At 51.1% G+C, this 25449-nt stretch overlaps 2 protein-coding genes across 8 annotated transcripts; one reads left to right on the top strand and one right to left on the bottom strand.

Annotated features, from left to right (window-relative positions):
* Positions 1–1850: 1850 nt before the first annotated feature.
* SUGP2 (SURP and G-patch domain containing 2) lies at positions 1851–16059 on the bottom strand. Of its 4 annotated transcripts, none has more exons than XM_032712262.1 (10): positions 15857–16059; positions 13032–14807; positions 11422–11542; positions 10296–10786; positions 10005–10116; positions 8968–9485; positions 8487–8551; positions 7649–7785; positions 4952–5072; positions 1851–4773 (listed from the first exon to the last, which is right to left on the bottom strand). In XM_032712262.1, the coding sequence occupies exons 1-9, from the start codon at positions 15963–15965 to the stop codon at positions 4952–4954; spliced, it is 3450 nt and encodes a 1149-aa protein (XP_032568153.1). In that variant the 5' UTR covers positions 15966–16059; the 3' UTR covers positions 1851–4773. The 4 variants fall into 4 exon arrangements, 3 of the variants coding, with proteins under 3 accessions (XP_032568153.1, XP_032568151.1, XP_032568154.1); XM_032712260.1 differs by having other exon boundaries at positions 1851–2104; XM_032712263.1 differs by having other exon boundaries at positions 1851–2104; positions 11422–11539.
* A 981-nt stretch (positions 16060–17040) lies between these two features.
* On the top strand, positions 17041–24741 carry ARMC6 (armadillo repeat containing 6). 4 transcript variants are annotated; one of them, XM_032712266.1, is made up of 8 exons: positions 17041–17144; positions 17840–17994; positions 18336–18418; positions 19522–20092; positions 20795–20940; positions 21496–21627; positions 22378–22515; positions 23392–24741. In XM_032712266.1, the coding sequence occupies exons 2-8, from the start codon at positions 17874–17876 to the stop codon at positions 23602–23604; spliced, it is 1404 nt and encodes a 467-aa protein (XP_032568157.1). In that variant the 5' UTR covers positions 17041–17144; positions 17840–17873; the 3' UTR covers positions 23605–24741. The 4 variants fall into 4 exon arrangements, with proteins under 4 accessions (XP_032568157.1, XP_032568156.1, XP_032568158.1 ...); XM_032712265.1 differs by lacking the exon at positions 17041–17144 and adding an exon at positions 17307–17425; XM_032712267.1 differs by lacking the exon at positions 17041–17144 and adding an exon at positions 17432–17702.
* The last annotated feature ends 708 nt before the right edge of the window (positions 24742–25449 follow it).

Here is a 25449-nt window from a genome sequence, read left to right as displayed (position 1 = left end):
AGGGAACAGTCAGGGAACCCCGGGAATGGACAGGGAACCCCAGGAATGGACAGGGAACACAGGGAATGGACAGGGAACAGTCAGGGAACCCCGGGAATGGACAGGGAACCCCAGGAATGGACAGGGAACACAGGGAATGGATAGGGAACCCCAGGAATGGAGCTGGTCCCCCTGGCACAGTCCCAGTCCCCAAGGGACAAACCCAGGTGACAAGGAACAGTCCCAGTCCCCAAGGAACAGATGGAGAGAGACCTTGGAAAGGGCCTGGAGGGCCAGGACAAGGGGGAAGAGCTTCCCACTGCCAGAGGGCAGGGACAGATGGCACAGATGGGATATTGGGAAGGAATTCCTGCCTGGGAGGGTGGGGAGGGGCTGGGATGGAATTCCCAGAGCAGCTGTGGCTGCTCCATCCCTGGGAGTGTCCAAGGCCAGGCTGGAGCACCCTGGGGCAGTGGGAGGTGTCCCTGCCCGTGGCAGGGGGGGGACTCCATGTCCTTCCCAACCCAATCCCGGGATTCCCCGAGGCTGAAGAGAACAGGAGCCTGCAGGGATTTCTCAAACAGCAGAACTTTATTGCCCACAGACAATGCAAACAAGTTTCCACACTTGCTGCCCTTCCAGCAAGTCGCCTACTTAACAAGGTTCACAAAAAAAAAACCAACCAAAAAACCTCTTTATTTCAGAAGGACCCCTGTTGTTCTTTGAGCATATTCTCATTTCAGGTGTTTATTATTGCTCAAATCTACAGTCTGGTTGTGATTGGCCACTCAGTCATGAGATATGCACAATTAAAGGTGATGCAGGACTCCCAGGCATTAATTTTTAAATTGGAAAAAAGACCCGTTGTAGGAGAGAAAACAACCCAAAAGGATAATATTTTGAATTTCTGAGTCCAGGCTTTCTTTGGGCACAACTGGCTTTCAAGCAGAATGGGATATCAATAGAAAAAACAAAATACTGTACACTGATTTGGAGAAAAACCCATCTCAGCACAGATGGGGTGTTCACACTAAGGATTGTTCTAAAAAAAAAAAACAAAAACAAAACCAAAAATAAAGAGGAAAAATGTCACTGGATCAAAAAAAAAAATAAAACCATCTCCATGAGTCCAACACAATTAGTCCAAACACTGAATTACTGACTGTAGTTTTAAGGGCACCTCCCCCAAAATGGGGATCTCCTCCAACTTCTCTCCAACGAGAGCAAATGTCCTTTTCTTCTAGACCAGGTCCTTAAATATCCTAAATATCCTAAATTTTTTTGATGGTAAAGCAGGGACTTAGCTCTGTAAAGCTATTCCTGGCTGGCAGTGCCAAACAAGGGCCAGGACACCCCAGCCCAGGGCCTGTCCCTCCACCCTGGAGAGAAGGAGGGTTAAATTCCAGGTCACTGCAGTTTCCCCCCCCTCCCCTCCTGCCTTAAAAAAAAAAAGGAATTCGGATTTCAAGGCAACAGTAAAAAGCACAGAGGTATGGAAAGAGAAAAACTTGCTGCTGTTTTCAAGTGAGCACAGCAAGGAAATCAGAGAGACAGTTAATTCCTGGGAAATTGGGATACAGAGGGGAAACTCTGGCATTCCAGCTGTGGACAGCAACAGTGGGGGTGGATTTAATGCACCAAAAGCCACGTGAGAAAAGTAACTGAGAAGTGATTTAGTGGGTTCTCAAGGTTAAGAGACATTTAGCAGCACAGAACAGAGAGGGAGCTTCCCCTCCCTCAGACACTCCCAAAATCCTGCTTCACACTTTGCTAAGGACACGACCCCAAACCCCACTGGTTAGTGCCAAAAGGATGCATATCTCTTCCAAATGGCCAAACTCACAAGCAAAAAAACATTTAAAACCCAGAAGGTTGTTTAGTTCTACATTTATTGCAGCTATTCAAAGGGTTAACAATGCTAACAGGGTTTTTTTTTTTTTTTTTACTTACACTACAGGGAAATGCATTGCCACTGGCTTAGCACTGCTGCATCTGCACGGGACAGAAACGAGCAAATTCTCTACGGGATTAATGGCAAAACCCAACCAAAAGACAGTAGACACACCACTGAAGTTAGTTAAAATGTTCACTGAAGCTTGCAGTCTTCATGGAAGAGAGCCTGGAACTAAAATAACAGAAAAGAAGCTTGTAAAAACCCCCAGCAAAGGCAAAGTGTCTGCATCACAAACGTTTCACATGTACAACTCCTCAGAGCTGCCTGCAAAAAGGCAGGTCAGAACCAAAGGGGGGAGGGGGGGTTCCTCGTGCAAAAGGAGGAGTGTGGAAGGTCAGCTCTTGGCAAAAAAACAAGATCAAGTGGCAAAGGGTGAACCCAACGTGGGAGCAACGCTGGAATTTCGGCACCAGAGCCGAGAGCAGCTCCCAAATTCAGGGTTGGCACAAGACAGGCCATGCTCCAGCTCAGGAGTGTCCCAATGTTCACCTTTACTCTCAAGGCAGCTTTAAACTCTTAAGCTGAACTCTCAGGGAAGGGCAGCACCACTTCCCAGCAGGGATTCCAAGGGTTCTCCCAGACTGAGGGGAGCAGGAGCCCAGCAAAGGCACCCCCAGGGGGGCTGTGCCCCTTTAACTCCAGTTAAACCAGAGCAGCTCCGAGGGCTGGGCTGGGGCTGGGTTTCACTCCAGCCTGCAACTCCACCCTGGCAATAACAGGACATGGAATCGAGGATCCTTCTTCCAAAGCAGGAAATGGGAAAGAAGAGGTGAACTGGAATCGTGCAGGGAAATAAAAAATCAGGGGCAGCAACGCACTGGCAGCTTCACCCCTGGGCTAAGAGGAAAGCTAAACCCTCTGGAGTGGGTCTGAGGGATAAATCAGAGGCCAACAGAGCTGGTTCCAGTTATTCCAAGCCAGACTGGGACTGGGAGATCTCGTTGGAAGGCTCAAGCTTTACACTGGTTAGGCCCAGGAAAGAAAGGGAGGGGGGGGCAGTGAAAACCACACCCAAACAGGAGTTAAACAGCTCAAACTGCCAAATACTGGGACTGAGGATTTCCCCTGCGGCCCAAGAAATGTCTGGGCTCTCAAAATGTCCCTAAATCTGACCACCAGATAAACTTATTTGTATTTAGGGCCTTTGTGCTTCAGCTTCTTGCACTGCAGGAGGTGAAGACACGTGGAAAAAAAACTCGTGGAAAAACGGAGCCACCACCAGTGGGTTCCTCTGTGGTGATTTTGGGTGATTTTGGGCTTCAAGGCAACCAAAACTGAGTGAGCAGAAAACTGCACAAAGCCATGATCTTGTTCCTTTTGGTTTCAAAGTCAGTAAAGGAAAAAAACAAAAAACAAAACCAAAAAAATCAACTTGCATTGATAAACTAACAGTGCTTTGCTGCCAGGCAAGGAAAACTTGCTGCTGGGGGGGACTGGAGATGGAGACACTCCCCTGCAACCACTTTTTGGTGGAGGAAGAGCAAAATGAGGCTCTCTGAACAGCAAAGGACACAAATCTTGCAGATTTGCCAGGAACTGGAGCTGCTGCCACATCCCTGGGGGTGCTGTGCAAGGATGGGGACAGCAGAAGGTGCTGCTGGTCAGCCCAGGAGCAGCTCTTTAAAAGAGTGGGAGCAGGTTTGGGTGCTGCAAACACTCAAGTGAACCCCTGGGGCTGGTTTTGGACAGGTCAGGATGGAGGATTGCACTAGAAAGTGCCATGTTCAATTCTGTCCCTCTCAGAAATGCCTCAGTGATGTGCAAGCCAGGAAAAGATGAGTGATCAGACCTTGGGGGGTTGTTTTGGTAACACTTGTTAAACCTTCCACGTCTTCAGGGCTGCTTCACCAAGCAGGTAACACCTTCTGTTCATGAATCCAGTCTTCTCTTTCAGTAAATTCTGGAATAGTCCCTTAAAAGTATAAAGTTTTTTGTCTGAGGTGTTGGGATTTTTCAATCCAAAGAACTTCTGCAAAGCAGATGTTTGATAGAAATGACTCTCTAAACTGATGGTCTTGTAAAAGTGATGATCCACTTCCAAGTGTTTTCTTCAGGCACATGAACCTGCACCCCCCTCCTGACTTAAAACTCCTTGGAGAGGGAAAAGAAGTGATTCAAGGATTTCTTGGGGCAGAGCTGCAAATTTGTGTCCAAACAAAAAGCACACTTAGAGCTGTACAGCTTGTTCAGTGCAAGGAAAAAAAACCTTCCCAGCTGAGGGTTTGGTGCTGTCAGACTGGGATGGACTCAGCTGCTCACCCTGCACTCAAAGCCTGGACTCCCACCCCAAATAAACACACAGGGGTGGAGACTCTTCTGGAAACTGGTGCAGGGAGGGGAGGAAACAGCTTTGTGCAGAAGTGGGTTGGAAGGCTGGACCCCTCAACAAAATGTAGGGTCACAGAATCTGAACTGCCTCACAAAAGGTCTGAATTTGAGAAGGGTCTTGCTTTCAGAAAGGGCCAGAACCAAACCAGGCCCATCGTGGTTCTCATGTCACTTATTCCATTTTTTTTTTTTTTTTTGGGTGAGGAATCTCATCACAAAACAGGCAAACTTGGCCAGAGAGAGAGAGGGAGAGAGACAGAGAGAGAGAGAGAGAGGTAAAAACAGGCACTTCTGAGCCCAAACCAGCTGTTTCTTCCTCAGAAGATGCCACCCAAGCTGTTAGCTTGCACAACACAAGGCTAACTGGAATCTTGGAGGATATTTTAATACATTAGCATTGGAGTCCACTACTCAGAGACCAGAGTGCTCTTCATACTCTGCTGAAGATCTTTCCCACAGCAGCTTTGCATTTCCCAGGCACTTTAGAGCCAGCCAGTCTCTTTATGTCAAACCTAGAAAGCAAGATTTTTGGGGGTAATTCAGCGGTTCAAAGCACTTCACTGGAGCTCTGGACTCTCATGAAATGTTCAAAAAGCACAGCTAACACTCATGGAAACAGCACTGATTTCTCAGAAAGGGAAGGTTTAACCAGCCCTGGGAGTGAATGTTGGCAGTGGCCTTGGCACGTACCTATTTACTTGCTCTTTTCTGCCTGTACATTTGTATCATTCTCTGACGGAAAACATCAAATGCATCTTCTTTATTTTCTTCCCCTGCAACACCCAAGCCCTCCCCTGCAGAGGTAGCACCCCTAGGGAGCAAAATGGAGAGTTAGAACACTCTGAGCCCAGGACAACGTGCAGAAGAAAAAAAAAAAAAAAAAAGAGAAACAACAGCTTCCAACCCAGACACAACTCAAGGGGGGAGTCACAATTCAAGGGGGGAGTCACAATTCAAGGGGGGAGTCACAATTCAAGGGGGGAGTCACAATTCAACAGGAAAGTCATAATTCAAGTCATAACTCAAGGGGAAAGTCTTTCTGCTTCATGTGGGGCAGAAGGGGAGCAGAGGTCTGGGAGCAGTGATCATCTCAAGCAATGCCCACCTCCCATTTCACATGCAAACCCCACCCAGGAGAAGGTGCCCCCGTCACAGTGAAGGTGTAAATCACCTCACAGGTCAAAGTCTTCCATGGATTTTGAACTCCAGCCACGGGGAGATGCTGGAGAAGTGGCAGAAGTGACCTTGGGGTTTTTTTTTTTTATATTTCAAAAGTGACCCAGGTCAGAGACTCTGAGGAACGAGCAGGAAACACCACAGAGCTCTGGAGAAAAGGAGGTTTGGCTGAGGGAACTTCATGCTGCTTGTTTAAAATTCCCACCACAGACAGACCCTGCAGCTCCTGCCCTTCCAAAAATCTGAGCCATTAACTCAGGTGTTCATCCCAAATGTGCCAAGGGGAGAAGAGAAACCTCAACAACATCAGAGCATCTTCCTGGATGGAGAGGGTGACCCACAGCAGGGCAGAGACAGAAATAACTAAAACCCTTTTTCTCCAGCCTTTGTGTGTGCAGAACTCAGACCTTACAAAGCCAAGATTAACAAAACCTCTGCCCCAGGAAGGACCCTCTGTGCCAGGTCTGTCTTCCAGGCCAGTTAAATTACTGTTATCTATCACAGATAAAGGACTTTAGAATAAAAAAAAACAATCAAAGGCGTGAGATAATTACTCAGAGGAGGGTCTGTCCCACAACAACGTTCTGCCTTTGAGTGTGGTTCTGGTTTTTCACGTTTTAAACATCTCAGGGTGTGACAAACCAGCTCTCAGGGCAGGGAACAGCTCAAAAAAACTAACAGGAAACCCCACTGAAAATATCAGGAGCCACCATTTCCACGAGGAGTCACCAGGAAACTCAAGTAACTTTTCCAGGAACAGAAATCATGGGGCTTTCTCTCTGCAAATGTGACTTTCCCTCTGCAAATGTGACTTTCTCTCCGAGCCAGAGACGAGCTTTAAGTTTTCCCAACACAGAAAGAGCCTCAAGTTTGTGCCTTTAACAGCTGCTGTGCCTGAATGCACCAGTTTGAGAGATCACTGTTATATAATGATTAAGGAAGGCTCTGCTACACAAGAACTGGAGTCTCTCCAACTATTAATCCATCCCTTTTTCCCAGGGAATGAGATCAGACAGCACATGGACTTTTAAAGAAGTCACCAGTGGAGAGCAGTATTAAAAGGGGAGGAAAGAGTTATCAAATGGGGAAAAAAATGCACCAAAAAGTGGAAAAAAACCTGCATCAAAACAACTGAAAAGGAAAAGGAAAATGTTAAATTGCACTGGTTTTGTCCTCACTGAGGTTGTCCTTGGCTGGGGAAGCAAAGAGAGGAGCACACCATGAAAATCAGTCTCAGAGTTTCTCTCCACACAACAGGTTTTGTAAAATAAACAGAAGTTCTTTCCAAGAGTGATCAGCAATGGCCTCGAGCTGGAAAACCTGTATTTTCCCCCATTAAAAATTAAAGGTGGCCAGAAACTTGCAGAATGTGCAGGGCTGTCAGACCAGACACAGTTAATTAGCCTGTGATCAGGTGCAAAATTTGTGCCAGGAGCTACAGAAACAACACGAATTCCTCATGGATTTGGTCCCAACAGGTTTGGGAAGTAAAAACCCCAAGGTTCTCAGAGTGCTGAGCACAAGATCTACAGGTGGCACGAGCTGCTCCCTCACTGCCTTTTTCCTGCTGAAGGAGGAAATGTGGAAATATATAATTATGGTTGCTGGAAAAAACAAAAAAACAAGCAAACCAGCAGAAAGAAATCGTTTCATAACCCATTTTAAGTGGCCAAGGCACGAGGAGGACACAGAAACCCCTGGAGAAAAGAAGATTTTTGTTAAACCACAGACAGAAAGTTGGTTGTGTGGGTTCAGAGAGAAAGGAATTTATGTGGGTTCAGAGAGAAATAAATATTCTGCTCCTTATTCAGCTGGGGAGGGAAGGAGGGATTATCCACGAGGAGATATTAAGCATAAGGGAATGTTATCCATGAGGAGATATTATCCATCCTCTGGCAGCAGTGGACATTGGAAACAGCGACTTCAAATGACAAAATGAGGAATAAACCCCCAAAATTTCAGGGAAAACACACACTTACCTCGTGGCAGGTGCACTTACCTCCTTCCTCATGCAGTGGAATGAATCAAATAATTAAGAGTGACAACAAATGAGCTGCCTAAACCTACAGATGTGTGACATTCCTAAATCCCATTTAGACTCTACGTGCAAGGAGATCCTCGGGATAACGTGTTAAAAATCCCTGACAAAGTCACTGTGAGCATTCCCAGCCTTTTCCAGAGCTGCCAGAGCTCTGTGTTCCCATTACATACACTTTTACAGGCTCTCTGATTCCTTTCCCTCGTGTCCCGAGGCCGTGTCCCTCCTGCCAGCCCATCTTCTGGAGCATCTGGAACCCCACGTTCCTGTGGGTCAGCCTCTTGTGGGAGAACTCCAAATCTTTTGGTTTCTATGGAGAGGAAAGACAACAGAACAACAAAGGTGGGTTGTTATCCAGGGAGATCATTAAAAAAAACCCCTCAAAATCCACCCCCACCCCGCCACAACCTGGGTGGGTTTGAATTTCTGGATCTGCAGAAATAGCTCCTGAGCAGCATTTCAGCAGCTCCACAGAACAAAAAAAAAAATCAAAGTTTTGAACCTTGCCAGTTCAAAAAAAATATCCCCTTCAGGTTCTCAGATTGTTCAGTTACATTATATTAAGATGGCAAACAGCACACCTTTGTATTTTCAAAAGTATTTGTGTTTTTTAAAAAATAAACACTGAGTGATCTGATGGCTGAATCCCTGTTGCAAACACAGAAGCAGCCAAATCACATCTCACCAATTCTGGAAAAGTGCAGCATGTTTTTCAGGCAGCAAGGCACCCATTTCTTTATATCACATTTTTTTTTAATAGCAGATGAACACACAGCTATTCAATAGTGCTCCAATCATGGAATGTTTAACTCTGATGCAGGTATTTAAAACCTAAACCCAACAGGTTTTTAGGAGGAGTCACAGCTCTCCTCAGGTTTAGTCCAGACCTCTCCAGGATCAGGTTCTGCAGGTTTTAGTTTGATTTCATGGCAGAGAACACGTTTTTGGGGCTGCCTCTTGTAAGAAGAGCTGATTCTCAGGGGGCAGCTGCAAACCAAGTGGGTTCTTTACCTTCTTCTTCTTTGTAACTGGGCAACCCCGAGGTCTGTCATAAGCAATCCTGACAGGCTCGTGCACTGCAAGGCAGAGCAGGGACAAAAATCAGCTGCAAAGAAAAACCTCTGTGGTACAGGACCCCAAAAGTACATCCCAAAAGAACATCTCAACTCTTAACTCAACGCCCGGGCCTGAAGTCAGAACCAACGAGAAAGATCAGAATAAAATAGAAACAAAAAAAGAGGAGAAGACATTAAATATATACTTAGAGAATAAATATATACTTAGAGAATATTTGAGGGATGATGTTTGATACAAAACCTGTCCTGCACCATGAGAGAAAACCTGTTACATGGCTTATTCAGTGTTAAGGAACATTTAAAGTGAACGTTGTTTTCGTTCTCGTGCCGAAATTCTTTCGGCCAACAACCACCCACCTAAAATCCAGGAGCTCTGTGTGCCACTGCCTACAAATTCCCTGCTGGATGAGGCTCACCTTTTGGTTCTTCTATGAGGCAGATCCTTTTAGAGGCAGGGATCATCCCAACCTTCAGGGACTTGCTGCTGATTCGTTTGCGGGGGAAGGGGGTGCCGGGGGCAGCGGCCGGTGCCTGTGTCGACAGATTTGGTACAGCACCATCAGAGGGGCTGGAAAGCTGCATTTCACCTGCTGACATTTCCTCTCCTGTTTTGGAAACCATCTCTTCATCTAGGTTTTCCACACTTCTACCTGCTGGCACGTCCTCCTCGTCTCCCTCCTCCGCTTGCTCCGTTTCTTCCAAAGGCTGGGAAATGTCCTCCTCAAACTCGGCTTCCTCCTCGTTCTCTTCCTCCTCTTCTTCTTCTTCTTCCTCCTCTTCCTCTTCTGAAAGATCCAAAGTCCTCTCTCCAGCTTTAGCACCTTCCCCAGCCTCAGCTGCTTCAGACACAGCGCTGAAGTTGATGGAGGGACACAACTCATAGACCTTCATCCGGTAAAATTTGAAAGCAGAGCTGTTTTGATCCTGTAGGAACCTGAGCAAAAAAAAACAACAACAACAACCCAAAACCCAGTCAAAATAGCATCAGAAAAAGATCTCCTTTTAGCTGGTGTGAGAAGCAAGGCATTAGAAATAAATCTCTGGTTGATTTTGGAGAGGTCATTTCAGGGTTCCCTGACAACTGGCACCACAAACAGCAACTACTCCCCTCAATTCTGATGTTCAGCAGCACTTCCCAAACCGTGCTGTGAAGAATTCAGTGGGATTCTCTTAAAAACGGTTTGGCAGGGCACTGTCTCAAGATTCAAGCTGATTATTTAGTTTATAAAAGGAAGAAATGTGCTTTTTGGAGAAGCAGTTTTCCTTCCTCGGGTTATTTCGGATATTCACCATGAACGGAGGTGCTGAAGACAACAGGGAGTATTTGCCCCAAGTCCTCTGTTCCTAAACACACCGGATAAAAACAGACACCTCAGCAAACAATGAAAGGGAGGAGGAGCATTTGGAGGTTTCTGCTCAGCCCAAGGACACAGGGAAAGGTGCAGTTACTCACCAGAGGTCTGGGTTATCTGCACTGTTGTCTATGCTGAACTGCTCGATTTCTGGTCCTACCTGAGCCACAAACTTGGCAAGTTTCTCTGCAGTTTCCATGGTTTTGGCATCCACTGCAAGAAACCAAACGTTCTGTCAGCTTCCCACAAACCCTGGGAAGGTCACAGCACTTGAGAACTACCAACTTCAGCACCAGAAATGATTTTCAGAACATCCAGCAGAACACACTCGATGCCGTTCCCTCACCTCACCTCACTGCCAATTCCAAAGCCAATCCCGAATCCTCACTTACCATCAGGAAACTGAGAGGCCAGCGGTGGGAAAAGCTCTGCTGGTGCTGATAAATCCTCGGGATCTGCCCTTTCCTCTGCTGGCAGAGAGGCCTCGGAGCCGGGGCCACGCTGTGGGGACGAGGTGGGGACGAGGGGAGAGTTCTGCTGGGACAGGCTGGATCCTGCCACGGAGACCTGGGCTGGACCTGGAAGATGTTTGTCTTGGTGCCTCAGCACTGTCCCAGCTGAAAGCACAGTCTGTGTCCCTATGGTTGCTCTCCTCACCTTCCTTCCTCGGGTGCCACGCTGGGGGAGCACTCCAGGCCTTTTTCTCTTGAACAGTCTTCTCTTAATACTTGCAATTTTCCTGGCGTACAGCAGGGCCCTGATGGATTCTGTGGCAGCTTCTTCTGGGGTCCTGCCCTCCCCACCCTCCTCCTTCCTCCTCTGCATCTCTGACAACTTCAGTCTGTAATATTTGTACTCCAGGCTGTCCTCATCAGACAGGAACCTGAAGAAAAAAAATCACAAAAACGAAATGAAAGCTGAGCTGAAAGCATCAGAAGCTCAGCAATCCACCCTTTCTTTCTTCCAGGTGTCTCTACACCAGCCTCAGCAGGTTTTTTCTTGGAATAACAGCCAATTCCACGTCTGAAGCAGCAAGGGGAGTGTGCCAAGCAAATAAAGCAAGCAGGGGTTTGACACAAATCATTTGGGTGGTAATTAATCAGCCACAGTGAGCTCACACGTGAAGAGACACTGTCATGTGAAAAGATCATCACGCTTGGAAGTGCCTCAGCTTTCCTTTTCCAACATTATTCATGGAACACTAAATCCCTGAGCCTGTTGCCTTCCTGGGTGTTCACATCAACTGCTTTTACTTGTTCATCTCCTAAATGCAAATCTGGTTTCTAACACCTTGCCTTCGGATTGACAAACACATCAAAAGGAACGTGAGCTACTCCCCACAACAGAAGCATTTCCAGGGATACCAGGGAAGTATAATTAGCTGAGGAAACATCTTCCACAAAAATCTGATTAAACACACAATAGGGCTTTGATCTTCCACCCATGAGCCTAATTACATCTATTCCAAATATCTTCATCAGAGGGGGGCATTACAACACACAGTTCAAACACACCCACCAATACTCAGGGCAGTTCTTCTGAGCACTCCTGTCTTTGGCAGACAAGGTTCCTGACACGATGCTCTTCACCAGCTGCTCAATTGTCTCCACAACTTTCCTATCAGCTCGTTGTGGGACTGTTGGAAGACATAAAAGACAATTAAATCCAGCCATTGATTATTTGCCAGAGCATGGATATGTTGGGGTTTTTTTTATTCTCTGACAGGCTGATATTTGCAGTTTTTCAACATGTTTTAAATAGAAAGCAGGCTGCACTTAATCTCCCAGAATGCCAGGATGGGTGGGGTGGGAAGGGACCTCTGGAGGTGCCCCAGTCCAAGCCCCCTGCCCAGGCAGGGTCACCTGGCACAGAGGTGGCACAGGGACACATCCAGGTGGGGTTGGGATGTCTCCAGAGAGGAGACTCCACACCCTCCCTGGGCAGCTGTTCCAGGCTCTGCCACTTCCATGGAAAGAAGTTCTCCTCACGTTGAGCTGGAACTTGCTGTGTTTTAGTTTCTGGCCATCACTCCTTGTCCTGTCTCTGGGCACCATGAACAGAGTCTGGCCCCATCCTGACACCCTCTGGAGACACTTAGGGACCGATGGGATCACCCCTCAACCTCCCCTTCTCCAGATTAACCAGGCCCAGCTCCTGCAGTCTCTGCTCATCAGAGAGATGCTCCAGACCCCAAATCACCTTTGTGGCCTCTGCTGAACCCTCTCCTTGTCCTTCTGGAAGTGTGGAGACCAGCACTCCACATTTGGCCTCACCAGGGCCGAGCAGAGGGGCAGGATCCCCTCCCTGACCTGTGACCACACTCTTCCCAGTGCAACCTTCCAAAACTACAATAAATTAAGGAAACCTCTAAACTTTAACTGAGATTCCAGACCACATTATCATAAAAAAGCACCACGGTCTAAGAAACTTATCCTTGGCCACCCTGGGCAAGTTAAGTCCTCCTCAAAAAGGCAATTCCTTGTTGCACCAAAAGGATTTTTGTGCAAAATAAGTTTATTGGAACGCTTGCCCTGAGAGGGCATGTTCCAAATTATCAGTCAGCCAGTGCCAGCGCTGCAGGAACCTCCCTGAGAGAGGATCTGAAGTTCAGTTAGGAAAAAAGCAATCTGAAAGAATCTGGAGTTCAATCAGGAAAAAAACAGATGAGCAGAATAATGAGCAGGAATGTTTTAGGGAGGAGGAGCTCGCTGGTCTAATGCAGTGGAGAGTAAGTGTTCCTGCAGATGAGAGGATAGAAACATCTCCAAAAAAAAAATACACCTGGAGCTGATAAGAGTGGTGATGGTAACAGCTCCAAATTTGCATATATGCAAATACTTACTCTGTAATGAAGCCAGTTCCAGGTTGGTCCTGGCCTCCCCACCTCGAGGGGGTGAGGCTGGAGGGGCAGCCAAGGGCACGAGGTGAAAATCCTGGATTTAAGGCATCAGCACGTGCCAGAGAGGGGAGGGAGGAGACAACAAGAGAGCATTTACTCCCTGCCTGGGCTGCTGGGGATTTTACACGGAATTCCCACAATTAGCAATTCCCGACCTGGTGAAACCACAAAAAAAGCACCAAGAACTTACATCCCGCAAAGCATCTCAGGGCAGCGCCCTCCCTTTTACCTTTCGTGTCAGCAGAGGGGGTTTTAAGCTGTTCTGGGGCCTCGGGTTCGGGTCTTTTCATCTGGATGGGGTACCCACTCTTCTCCAGCCAGGCCTTCAGGTTCTCAATGTACTCCCTCCCGAACAGAGTGGAGTCGTCGAAGTTCGGGAAGAGCGTCGGCGCCGGAGCCATTTCCTGGAGCCCCACGGCCTCGAGGATCTTCTCCTGCCTGAAAACAGACGCCAGGGCAAAGGTCTGGCCCAGGAGAGCCAGGGACTTCCGACACAGGGACACGGTGGTCTCGAAAGCACCGGCCATCTCCCTGGGGTTCCCAAAGCCGCTCGTCTTGATGCTCAGCTCGTAGGCGTTGCAGGCCATGAGCAGCGGGGTGACCCCCTTCAGGAGCCGGTCCTGGAGCCTCATGATGTACTTGTCGAAGGGTTTGATGATCTCGAAGAAGCAGTTCTTGGTTTTCACGGCGCCCTTGTCCAGCAGCATGTTCAAAAACTCGTTGTCCACCTTGGGGGTTTTCAGGGCGGCGTGCTGCAAGCTCTTGATGGTGAAGAAGCAGTAATCCCTGTGCTCTGGCCTCAGGGAGCACTTGAAGGAGGCCAGCATTTTGGCACAGGTTTCTGTCTCCAGCTCGAAGAGGGCCCCGAAGAGCCGGGAGAACTCGGCGTCGTTCTTGATGGCGTGGAACCCGGCCCACTTTATGATCTCCACTCCGAACGTGGAAAAAATGTCTGATTTATCCACCAGGTCGAAGTTGAGGTTCCTGAACACGTGGGCAGGCTTTGGGAGCCTGAGGATGGGTCTCTGGGCCGCCAGGGCCGGCCTCTGATTGGGTCGTGGAGGCAGCTTTTGGACGGGCACCGGCCCCTGCTCGGGTTGTTCGGCAGCTTCCAGGGGCTGCTCCAGCGCCTGCGGGTCGAGGCCCGGCTGCGGTTTCTTCACGTTCCACTTCTTGAGGGGAGTTTTGACCTCCCCTTTGAACACTTTAGCCTTAACCACGCCCCTCGTGAGCCGCTTTCCCCTCAGGATCCTCCCCCTGCCCACGGCCCCCCTCCGGATGGGGGGCCGGAACTCGCTGTCCTGGACCCCGAACTCCACGTCGTACTCCTGGTTCTCCGCGCCGCCGTACTCTTCCTCCATGAGCCCCGGCGACCTGAAGTCCCCCAGGATCTCCGAAGGGCTAAAATCGGGTTCGTGTGGCCCGGCAGCTTCCCAAGAGTCAGGAGGGCCATAATCCTGGTCGTGGGAAGCCAGGCCCCCGTAATCCCTCTCGTGGGAAGCCGGGTGTCCGTACTCCCGGTCGCGCGACGCCGGGCGCCCGTACTCCCGGTTTTGGGCAGCTGGGTGCCCATACTCCCTGTTTTGGGCAGCTGGATGACCATACTCCCTGTTTTGGGCAGCTGGGTGCCCATACTCCCTGTTTTGGGCAGCTGGATGACCATACTCCCTGTTTTGGGCAGCTGGATGACCATACTCCCTGTTTTGGGCAGCTGGATGCCCGTACTCCCTGCTTTGGGCAGCTGGGCGCCCGTACTCCCGCTCGTGAGGTGCGGGGCGGCCGAACTGCCGGTCCCGCGGCGCGGGGCGGCCGAACTGTTCGTGGTAGTAGTTGTCCTTCCTCAGGAGGGGACTCGCAGGCCGGTAGGAAGGGCCTGGATAGTCCTCCCGGGGGTCTTCCCCCCACTCCTCCGGGGGGTGGCGGGGCTGGGGGTTGTCGTGGGGGTATCTCCCGCCGTCGTGGAAGCTCTCGTCGTAGCGCGGCCTCGGGACGGGCCTGGAGTGGGCTGGGGGGAGAAAACACACCAATGCACTGCCAGTAGCGTTGAGAAAAACCATTTAATGAGCGTACCTAGAGGCTGAAAGGAGTCAGGATATCGAAATGACTGGAGAAAATACACGTGTCTAACTTCAGGATGCTCCCATTTGGTTCCCTAGCACGGGTTCTGCTATAAACCCCTCTTTTTTTCTTTTTTGTTCGTCGCTTTCTCGGCACAAGATGCTGGTTTTGTGCTCAAAATGGGGTTTCTCGGATGGGAAAACATCTGAGTTTTTCCTGAACTTGCTGTCTCACGGAATCACTGAGATTGGAAAAGCCCTCCCAGCCCAACCTGTGACTGATCCCCACCTTGACACCCAGCCCAGAATTCCCAGGCTGAGCGGAGGAATTCCACAGCTGAACAGAAGCTCATATTCTCTCCACACTCATATAAAATTATCTAAAACAGCATTGCAGCAATTCCTAGTATTTCTGACTTTAAAACTATCCAAGATCCCTATTCCCTAATTCCAGCAGTTCAACGCAGAAAGTATACTTGAAAAAAAAAAAAAAAAAAAAGAATAATTTAATAGAAATTATTTCTCCAGGGCTCACTTTAAAAATAACAGATCTCATTTTGAAACCCTCCTATGAACGTACGTTCCCGTCAACGCGACCCGAGTTATTTTTACGGGCATTTTATACATTAAATTTAGGAAGGCAAAAATCACTTTTTTTCTGTACGTTCGTGAGGTTTCGGCCCTTCCTCCAAAAAATAACACGGGAGACACAAAGCCCCGAAGGCTCCCAGTGAGCTCCCACATTGATTTAACTTATCAGCCATCACCAGAATTCCATCCATCCTGCGGCGACCTCCCTGAAACCGGACCCGTTCCTTTGTCTGAAATCCCGATTATTTTTTTTTTTTTTCTGCCCCCCCTGGGAATTCTCCGAACCAGCGCCAGCCATGGGAAAAAAAAAAAAAAAAAAAAGTGAAAAAAAAAAAACCACCACGAAACCAAATGCCGGCACAGGGGCAGAAGATGGAACAAGCAGGGCTGCGCGTCATGTCCTCACCTCTGAAGCGCTGCTGGATCGCCTCCTCGGCGGCATCCCCGCGGTAGCGCTTCACTTTGTCCTGCACCACGGCGCCGAACGACTCGCGGGTGATGCGCCGGGAGGCCATTTTTACACCCTGCGGCCGGGGCGGAGCGGGGGCCCCTCCGCCGCTCCCTCCGGGGCACCCACCCCCCCCACACCCCCCCCGCCGGCCCCTCTCCCCTCCCGCGGGCGCCGCTCGGTGTGCCCCGGCCGCGGGGAGGAGGAGTCGCCCGCGGGGAGCAGCCACGGGGGAGCGCGGAGCCGCAGCCCCGGCCCGGCCCAGCCCTGCCCGCCCTCAGCGAGGCGGCCCCGCCCGCCTCACACCGAGGAGGGAGGGGGGGGGCCCCGGCTCCGCACTGCGCGTGCGCGGCGCTGCCCGTTCCCCCCCCTTCCTCCCCACAACCGAGTTAATTCTCCGGGCGATTTTAGGGTGGAAAAAAAAAGGTAAAAAAATAAAAATAAAAACCACACAACCCCCCCCCCACCACCACCTGTTTAATAAGGACAGAGGTGGCCGATGCGCGCGCGCGCGCGCGGGGTTTTACGCAGTTATGGTATCGTCTAATTCTACGGTGCAATCCGTGGTATAGTATATAGAATGTTATAGTTAACAATAATAATAATAATAATATAGATAATCTATAATAAGATTAGAGATAATACTATAATACAGCATCACCTAATTCTTACGGTATCATCGATATTCGTGGCTGGGCTTCGCGAACGAAGATTTGGGGATCACCGATACTATGCTACAGATATAGAATATCGTTGATAATATTTTATTATAGATGATATTTTATTATAGATAATAGAATATTACAGGTAATATAATAATTGCATAGGTAATATAGATAATCTGCATGAGTATAAATAGTACTATAATGTATTATCTAATTCTTGTAGTATCATCTATGCTATAATATAGATATATAATATTATACATAATATAATAATAATGATAATAATAGGTAATCTATAATAAGATTATTGGTAATACTATAGCATAGTATTATCTAATTCTTATAGCATCATCTATACTACATTATGGATATATAACATTATAGATAATATAATATTATAGATAATAAAATGATAAGCCTGACCTCGCCCCCTCCCTCCTCTGGCCACGCCCCCTCCGCACACTGGCCACGCCCCCCAGCCGCGCCTGCGCCGTGCGGAGCCGCCTCCTCCCCTGCAGGCGGGCGGTGCCGGCGCAGCGCTGCGGGCGCGGGGCGGTATTAACGGTGCGGGCGCGGTGCCGGTAAGCGGAAGAGGGCGCGGGGTGGGGGAGCGGCCCCGTGGCCTCCCGTTGTAACGGCGCGGGGCCGCTGCGCTCGCTGCCCTGTGGGTGCGCCCCGGCGCGCGTGGGAGTGGCGGGGCGCGGGAGCGCGCTGCGCATGCGCGCTGCGACACCCCGCGCTCTTTTTCGCTCGCGTCGGCGCGAGTTTTGGTCCGTGCGCATGCGCAGAGGAGGGGCGGGGGGCCTGTACGGCGGCCGAGCGGGGCCGTCCCGCCCTCGCCTTTTGTCCGGCGGGAGCGGAGGTGGGTCGTGAGGGGAACCGGGGCTTGGGGTGCGCCCCGGGGCCGCCACAGCGTCAATCCCCGCTCTCCCGGCCCTCCCCGCCGCTGGAAACGGCGGGGCCTGCTGAAGGGGTGCGGGACGGGGCTCGGGGCCGTGTGTGACCGGGCACGGTGCCCTCCGTGTCGCGGTGACACCGCAGCGCATCCCCAGCCCAGCCCTGCTGAAACGCCTCCTCGTTTCTCTTCATCGCCGCGTTTTTCCCCGTGGAATAAAAAAACCCGTGCCGGTGTATCCGTGGTGCATTCGGCGGTGCGTTTTCGGGGTCGAGCTCTGCGCTTTTGTTTCGAGGGGAAAAGCCGAGTCATTTGCGTTGTTCCGGGTCGGCATTTGGATGGTTTTGCTCCAAAACTAGTTGTGGGCTCTCTCCACCGCAGGACACGGAGGGGGTTTGTCCCGTTCCGGGGAAAAATGGGGTCCAAGCAGATCACCCAGGAGACGTTTGATGATGCAGTGCAGGAAAACATCACGGAGTTTGAGATGGACCCAGAGGAGGCTGTGAGAGAAGCTGTGCAGCAGTTCGAGTCCCAAGGTACTGCATGTTCGAGGTCTTACAGGCCGGGGTTTTACATCCCTGAAGGTGGCAGGGAACCTGCACTCAAAGGTGGATGTACCACTATTGGAAAGGAGCCTTTGTGAAGTGAAACAGAGGCACTATTAGTGCTGACCTGGTTTCATGCAGTAATTATGACTGGAAAACTGCTTGGAAGGGAAACCTGAGGGTGAAATTTCGTCAATGAAATTAAATTCCCCCTCATCCTTTGTTCCAGGATGAATTTGACCAGATTATACCCGTAACTGTAACTAATGCTGTTTATTTTGCTCTCACTAGCCTGCTACTAATATTAATCTGGGTTTTATTTCCCCTTTCAGGTGTGGACCTGAGCAATATTGTGAAAGCTGTACGACAACCTGCCTCTGAGAATGGGCAGAGGCAAAAGCATCAAATCCTGCTGGTAGGAGCACAAGTTGCTGTTTTCTCCTAAGAATGTCCTAATATAAGTAATAGACCAGGAATTAATGGCATGTACCTTCTAGTTCTGCCCCTGCCCCATTTCTCTGGGAGCCCTTCAAGAAGTGAATCCGTTTATTCTGCAGACTAGGAATAATGTAAAAATTCAAAGGGCTTCTTGCACTTTGCAGGGAAATATCTGTGTGAGTGAGGCTGTACCAGGTGGGGGTCGGGCTCTGCTCCCAGGGAACAAGGGGCAGGATGAGAGGAAAGAGCCTCGAGCTGTGCCAGGGGAGGGTCAGGTTGGACATCAGGAGGGATTTCTCCATGGAAAGGGTGCTCAGGCATTGGCAGGGGCTGCCCAGGGAGGTTTGGATGTGGCACTCAGTGCTCTGGGCTGGGGGACAAGGTGGGGATGAGGCACAGCTTGGACTCCGTGATTTTGGAGGTCTTTTCCAACCTCAGTGATTCTGGGATTCCAAGTACCAAATGCCACCATTTCCTGCCTGGGGAGTGCAGAAACTGCCTTTCATAACCTAGAAGCAGATTCTGCTGTGGGCAGGTGAACTCAAACCACAGGAAAAACTTCAGTTGAAAGAAACAAAAGCAACCTGGTTGGTAGGTGTGAGCTGGCTCTTCTGAGGGGAATGAAAGGGCTGAATACAGTCCCTCACCAGCAAGGGTATAAAAATACTCATAAATATAAAAATACTCACCGTTGACCCCTGTGAAATGATAAAATCATGGAAAGGTTTGGGTTGGAAAGACCTTAAAGCTCATCCAGTTTCACTCCCTGCCGTGGGCAGGGACAGCTTCCACTAGCCCAGCTTGCTCCAAACCCCTTCCAACCTGGCCTTGGACACTTCCAGGGACTGGAATGTGCTGGTTGGACCCAGTTCACCTGCCCCTGGTCAGACTGGTGCCCAGTGGTGGTGTGGCAGCGGTGGCAGGAGCGCAGAGAAGCCCCCGTTAACTCCAGGGCTTCGTTACGCGAAGGCGAAACGCTGCTCTTGGAGGCAGCAAAGTTGGTTTTAAATGAACAAGTTAGTTTTAAACGAACAAATTCGACTGGCCCTATGGAAAATTAACCCTTGGTGCCTTCCCCAGACCCTGGATTCCCTGGGGAGAGCCGTGGCTGACTCGGACCTGGCGGAGCTGCCGGAGCAGCTCGTGAGCTTCTCGGCGCAGTGCAGGGAGCAGTTGGCCTTCCGCTACCTGGCCGGGCAGAACGGGGCCTACCCCGTGGTGTTCTCTGCCTGCCAGCTGGCCTCAGGAGACAGGGATTTGATGCTCAAAGCCTTCTCCACCCTGTCTGCCCTGCTGGATGGGCAGCCCGACCTGCTGGACGCTGCGGGGCAGGAGCTGCTGCTGCGGAGCCTGCGGGAGCGGCGGGAGGACGCGGAGCTGACGCTGGCGGGGATCCGGTGCGTCAGGAGCGCCTGCCTGAAGCACGAGCAGAACAGGCAGGACTTTGTGAAGGGGGGGATCCTGCCCCTGCTCACTGGAGCCATCACCCAGCACGGGGACAGCGCTGATGTTGTGAGGACGGCGGCCTCGGCCCTGCGGATCATGACCTTCGACGACGACATCCGCGTGCCCTTCGGCCACGCCCACGACCACGCCAAGATGATCGTGCTGGAGAACGACGGGCTGAGGGTCCTCATTGAAGCTGCAAAAGGTAAAATTAACACACACACACACACACCCCCCCGTGGCTGTTGGTGCTGATTTGGGCGCTGGAACGGGCTCTCCCCGGGGCGGTGTCACAGCACCGAGGCTGGCAGAGCTCAGGGAGCGTTTGGGTGATGCCCTTTGGGCACGAGGGGTGGCTCTTGGGGATGGTCCTGTGCAGGTCCAGGTCTTCTGATCCTTGTGGGTTCCCTTCCAGCTGCATATTCTGTGATTTCTTCTCTTACAGCCTTCGAGCTTTAAGCCTTTCTTCTCTTAAAACTTCAAGTTCTGTTGTGACTTGAAGCTCCTCCCAGGCGATTTCGGAGATTTGCCACTGAAATGCTGTTTGATTCTATTGAGGAAATGGGCCCCGAGGGGAGAAAAATAAGTGCCCCCTCGGTGCTGCTGATAACCTCTGGAGCAGACACATTATCAGGGCTATTTGTCACTGTGTTTAGGGAGTATTTCACAGCCCAGAGCAGGTTTGCAGGCACATTATCCCTGCTGAGGTACTTCTTGCCGAGAAAAGTTGTTCTGCCTCTGTCTAGAAACAGAGTGAGCAGGTGTCATCTCTCCTATTTTAATATATAAAGGGAAATAACACTCTTACACTCTTTCATGTTGTTGTTTTGGTTTTTTTTAATGAAGCAAAGTAAACTATGTTAATTCCCTGCTCGTAGTTACTCCCTCCATCATCTCTCCTCTGCAGCGTTCACAGACAACTCCGGGGTTCTCAGTGAGCTCTGTGCCACCCTCTCTCGCCTCTCGGTCAGGAACGAGTTCTGCCAAGAGATTGTGGACCTTGGGGGCTTGAATTTTATGGTGACTCTGCTGGCTGACTGCATGGAGCACCCTGTGAGTGATGGGAAGTGTTTTGGGAGCGGGGGGGACACAGCGGGACGTGCTCTTCGTTCTGAAGGGTGGGATTCATTTCAATGAAAGAGCCTCAGACCAGGCAATATTTTAGCTGCAATTAGGGTTGAAACCCAGCCTCTGATCCCTGTTTACAGCCTTATATATAAATATGGTTCCATGTGCTTTGCAGGTAAGGTTTGTGAGCCCCCTGCTCACAGTTGCTCCTCTGTGCTCTATGAGCAGAACTCTGCTTGCTCCCACACAAGCTGAGTGTTTGGTTTTCCACCATTCTAGCTAGAATAGATTTATGAGGATTTGGATGCTCAAGTCCCAGAGGTTGATGCTGGGTTCTTTAAGCTTCTTTAAAAACCTCTGCCAAACCAAATGTCCTTAATAACTCCGTGTAGCAAGGCAGTGACTGCGAGCAGCCTTGCTCCTTGTAGCTGGTGATTGCAGCTGTTTGCATGGAGCTGTTGGAGGATGCTCTGGCTCTCTTTCAGAAGTCTTAAAGTCCCCTCTGCTGTGTTTTAAACTGGTTTTTTCTGGGTGGCACAGGACGTGGTGAAGCAGGTGCTCAGTGCCATCCGGGCCGTGGCCGGCAACGACGACGTGAAGGACGCCATCGTCGACGCCGGGGGGACCGACCTCATTGTCCTGGCCATAAGCCATCACCTGGCCAACCCTCAGGTACCACCTGCATGGCTGGGGAATTCCCACTGGGATGGGAATGGCAGCTCCAGTTTGGGCTGCACGGTGGAGCTTCAGTTTGGGGGCTGCAGCTGAGCGAGGGGCAAACAGCTGTGGAGCGGCCGAGTGCACGGTGGGCAGTGTTTGTGTGAGTGGGAAGGTGTGTGCACTGTGGGTTGGGGGGTTTTCTTAGGCCTGAATTAGATGGCTGGAGTGGGTATTTACACCTCTGGGGCATAAAACATGGTTGGAGTTAGGGTTGGAGGAGTTAGGGGTGGAGGAGTTAGGGGTGGAGGAGTTAGGGGTGGAGGAGTTAGGGGTGGAGGAGTTAGGGGTGGAGGAGTTAGGGGTGGAGGAGTTAGGGGTGGAGGAGTTAGGGGTGGAGGAGTTAGGGGTGGAACAGGCTGCCCAGGGCTGTGGTCACAGAACCCAAGGAATGTTTGGATGATCCTCTCAGGCTCAGGGTGTGACTCTTGGGGATGGTCCTGTGCAGGGCTGAGGGTTGGACTCAATAATCCTTGTGTGTCCCTCCCAACCTGGCATATTCTGTGACTCTGCAAAAGACTTCCAAGACCATCCAGTCCAGCTCAGTTTACACCCCAGAGCATCAGGATGTTTCACTGGGGGGAAACTTAAAAAAAACCCCGCAAAACTAAATTAGAAATGGCCAGGAAAGGAAACAAACTCCACTTTTGTTTGCCTGAAAGGCCTGTTTTCAGCCAGGTGAGCATCTCCCCCTTTGCCTTGCAGATCTGTGAGCAGGGCTGTGCTGCCCTGTGCATGTTGGCTCTTCGGAAGCCCGAGAACTGCAGCGTCATCATGGAGGGCGGCGGGGCCCTGGCAGCACTGCAGGCCATGAAAGCACACCCTCGAGAAGTGGCTGTCCAGGTACGTGCCTCAGGCCACCTGGGGCTTTGGTCAGCACTGGGCTTGCCTGTGGTACCTCCTTCCTGGGGGGTTTTTGACCTTTACTTGGCAAATTCCAGCGGGTTTGGGGTGTGTTGGCACCCTCTGCGTCCGGCACCGTGGTCTGATCAGAGCCAAACTTAGTCTGGGTTTCAAAGCCACCTGGGTTCAGGTTCATAATTAATCAGTTCAGGTTTATAAAGCTGTGGAATGCCCTGCTCTTCTTCCAGGCATTATTTTTTCCTCCCCTTTGAAAGGGCAGGCTGAGGATAAGCTCCTTCAGGCCCAGCCTGTGCCATCAGTTCTACAGAGCCAAGTAAAACACCTGCATGGCAAGAAGTTTGCCTCTGGTTTCTCATGCAGCTCCTCAGTAGGTTCTGTGCCTGCTTTTGTGCTCCTCAGATTATTAAAAAAAACCCAAAGAAAGTATTTTCTGAAGGAGGGGTTTAAGCTCAGTGCCAGGGAAGGTACCTGGAGCAGCACAGGAAGGGTGGGAAGGTGGGGCTGCTGCACTGGAGAATTCTTAGTGTTATTTATTTAAACACTAAATATTAGTATTTAAATACTAACTATTAGTATTTAAAGAACTAATTGGTAGTTCTTTAAAGAACTCCCTGGCTGCTGTCTGAGATTTGCTGGTGTCCTGACAAAAGCAGGAGCTCTGGTTGCATAAACCTCGACGGGAAACAGCTTCCGCACCTTTGTCCGTGGATTTTATTCTTCCAGGAAATAGTTTGTTGCTGCCTGCAGCATCTCAGTTTGGTTTCCTAGAAAAGATTCCTTGGGCTGGGAGCCAGATCCTGCAGGGGTGGTGTTTCTGATCTCTCTCTCTCCCTCCCTGCCTTCTCTCCTCTCCAGAAACAGGCCTGCATGCTGATCCGCAACCTGGTCTCCCGGAGCCGGGACTTTTCCCAGCCCATCCTGGAGATGGGAGCTGAGAACCTGATCACAGAGGCTCGTGCTGCTCACAGGGACTGCGACGATGTGGCCAAGGCTGCTCTGAGGGATCTGGGCTGCAAAGTGGAGCTGAGGGAGCTGTGGACAGGCCAGAAGGGGAGCCTGGCCCAGTGAATCCTCCCCCGGTGGGGAAGGCTCTGAAACACCTCTGTACCTGGAGTCTTGAGCAGGGAAAACAACCCCATTGGCATGGATTAATCTGCACTGACACCCAGCTGGAATATCTGAAGCAAATGCCTGGCTTGGGAGGCTGCAGGGAACTTTTTCTTGGGAGCTACAGCTGCAAATGGCTTTGTGCATTCACAGGCTGCAACCCAACCCTGTGTCGTGATCATTCCCTGGATCATCTAATGCCTGGAGATGATCTGCTCCCCTCTCTGCCGTGTTCCTTGTGTGCAGGCCAGGCCCAGGGCTGCTCCCACGGGCTCTGCTCGTGCAGTGAGAGCAGGAGGGGCTCCTTTCTGGGCAGAGTTTGGTGCCGTGGCTGCTGCTCCCTGTTTGTCCCTCTGCTCGTGGAGCCTGGTCACGGGATGGACCCTGGAGGAGGAATCCCCTCATTTGTGAACGTGTTCCTGTCCTGTTGTAACTGTTCCCCTGTTGTTTTACTGCTGACCATACTCTGTGTTGCTGCTTTGTTCGGGATTTTCAGCCAACCTAACATTTTAAACAAAAGCCAAGTGAGGGTTTGGGGTGATAGGGCCCGGAGGAACATTCCCTGGGATGTGGCCTTTGGCACCCAGGAGGAAAGTTCCATGTTCTCCCTCAGTGGGATGAGCAGGTCAGGGACTGGGGGTGGTAGTTTCCAAAGTAGGGAAGCAGGAAGCCCTGGGGAGCCCAGGCTTTGTCACCTCTTAGCAGGGCAGCACTTCCCTGAACCCAGGAGTGCTCTAATTGTGGTGAAGAGGCAAAGAACCACATGGACTGAGGAAAACTCTGGATTTGGGGGCAAAACAGGCCCCAGAAAGGCTCTGAAGTCTCAGCTAAAGGCTTCTGTGTTTTGCTGGGCTGTGTTACCAGCCCTGCTCTGGTGCTGGGCCTTCCTTTTGTGCTGCTGCTGCTGTTGTGTGTGAGTGGATGTTTTTGACGTGGTAACTCTCTGTAGAAATGTTGACCCTATAAAAACATGGAAACGTCCAAGGGTGGTTGGCCCTTTATGGAGCCTTTTTGGAGGCAGGAGAAGAAAGGTGGTGGAAAGGCCTCTGTGCTGAGTCTGGAAGTAAAACCTCCTGCAGCCCTGTGCTGTCTCTGCCAGCAGGATAGCAAAGGTCACTGTGTTCTTCAGAGGTTCCTACCCTGGTTTTTGGGGGAGGAGAGGCTGCCCTGGCTCCTCTCTGCCTGCTGGGGGAAGAGCCTGGGAGGGGGTTTTGCACTACTCTGACCTCCAGGTGAACGTGTCCCCCTTCTTTGGGGCAGAGTGGACACAAAAAGAGGATGAAGAGACCCTGAGCTCCTGCGTCCTTGGGGTGCCCCGTGTTTGGGAGAGACTGGACACTGGGGAATATATTTGGTGCATCCTGGGGCTCCTGGTGGGTCTGGGCTGGGGGAAAAGCAGCACCAAGGCTGTGGGAGAATCAAACGTGGGCTTTGCCCCAAGGGATTTAAGCAGGTACTGGTGTAACCGGTGTACCTGCAGCCCCTGGGGGGGAACCCCCGAGGCACCGCGGGGACCGGGGCCGGGCAGGACAGCGGGGCTGGGGGGCGGCGCTGCCCCGGGGGCTCGGGCAGAGCCGGGCGGGATCCCCGCGGGGACTGGGCGGGATCTCCGGGCGCTCCCCGGTGCAGGTCGGGGGATCCTCGGGCTCTCCTCGGTGGGACAGGGCGGGATCTCCGGTCTGACCGATCTGACCCCGGGTATCCCCGGGCGGGATCTCCCGGGGTCTCCCGGGTCTATCCTGGGTACCCCCAGTCCCTCCCCGATCTGTCTCCGGTATCCCCGGGCGGTATCTCCCGGGGTCTCTC

Source organism: Chiroxiphia lanceolata, chromosome 27 (assembly GCF_009829145.1).
Source record: "Chiroxiphia lanceolata isolate bChiLan1 chromosome 27, bChiLan1.pri, whole genome shotgun sequence".
In the NCBI taxonomy this organism is placed as follows: Eukaryota; Metazoa; Chordata; class Aves; order Passeriformes; family Pipridae; genus Chiroxiphia; species Chiroxiphia lanceolata.
This window is presented reverse-complemented; position numbering and strand designations above follow the sequence as displayed.

What these genes read in the sequence shown, in the direction of transcription:
- SUGP2 (XM_032712262.1), bottom strand. Translation starts at nt 15,965, where the DNA reads ATGGCCTCCCGGCGCATCACCCGCGAGTCGTTCGGCGCCGTGGTGCAG. An exon ending in CCCCTCTGCTGACACGAAAG is followed by an intron (nt 11,543 to 13,031) that starts GTAAAAGGGAGG and finishes TATGTCTTCCAA; the next exon opens with CAGTCCCACAACGAGCTGAT. An exon ending in CAGTTACAAAGAAGAAGAAG is followed by an intron (nt 7,786 to 8,486) that starts GTAAAGAACCCA and finishes TCCTCTCCATAG; the next exon opens with AAACCAAAAGATTTGGAGTT.
- ARMC6 (XM_032712266.1), top strand. Translation starts at nt 17,874, where the DNA reads ATGGGGTCCAAGCAGATCACCCAGGAGACGTTTGATGATGCAGTGCAG. An exon ending in CCTCATTGAAGCTGCAAAAG is followed by an intron (nt 20,093 to 20,794) that starts GTAAAATTAACA and finishes TCTCCTCTGCAG; the next exon opens with CGTTCACAGACAACTCCGGG. An exon ending in ATCACCTGGCCAACCCTCAG is followed by an intron (nt 21,628 to 22,377) that starts GTACCACCTGCA and finishes TTTGCCTTGCAG; the next exon opens with ATCTGTGAGCAGGGCTGTGC.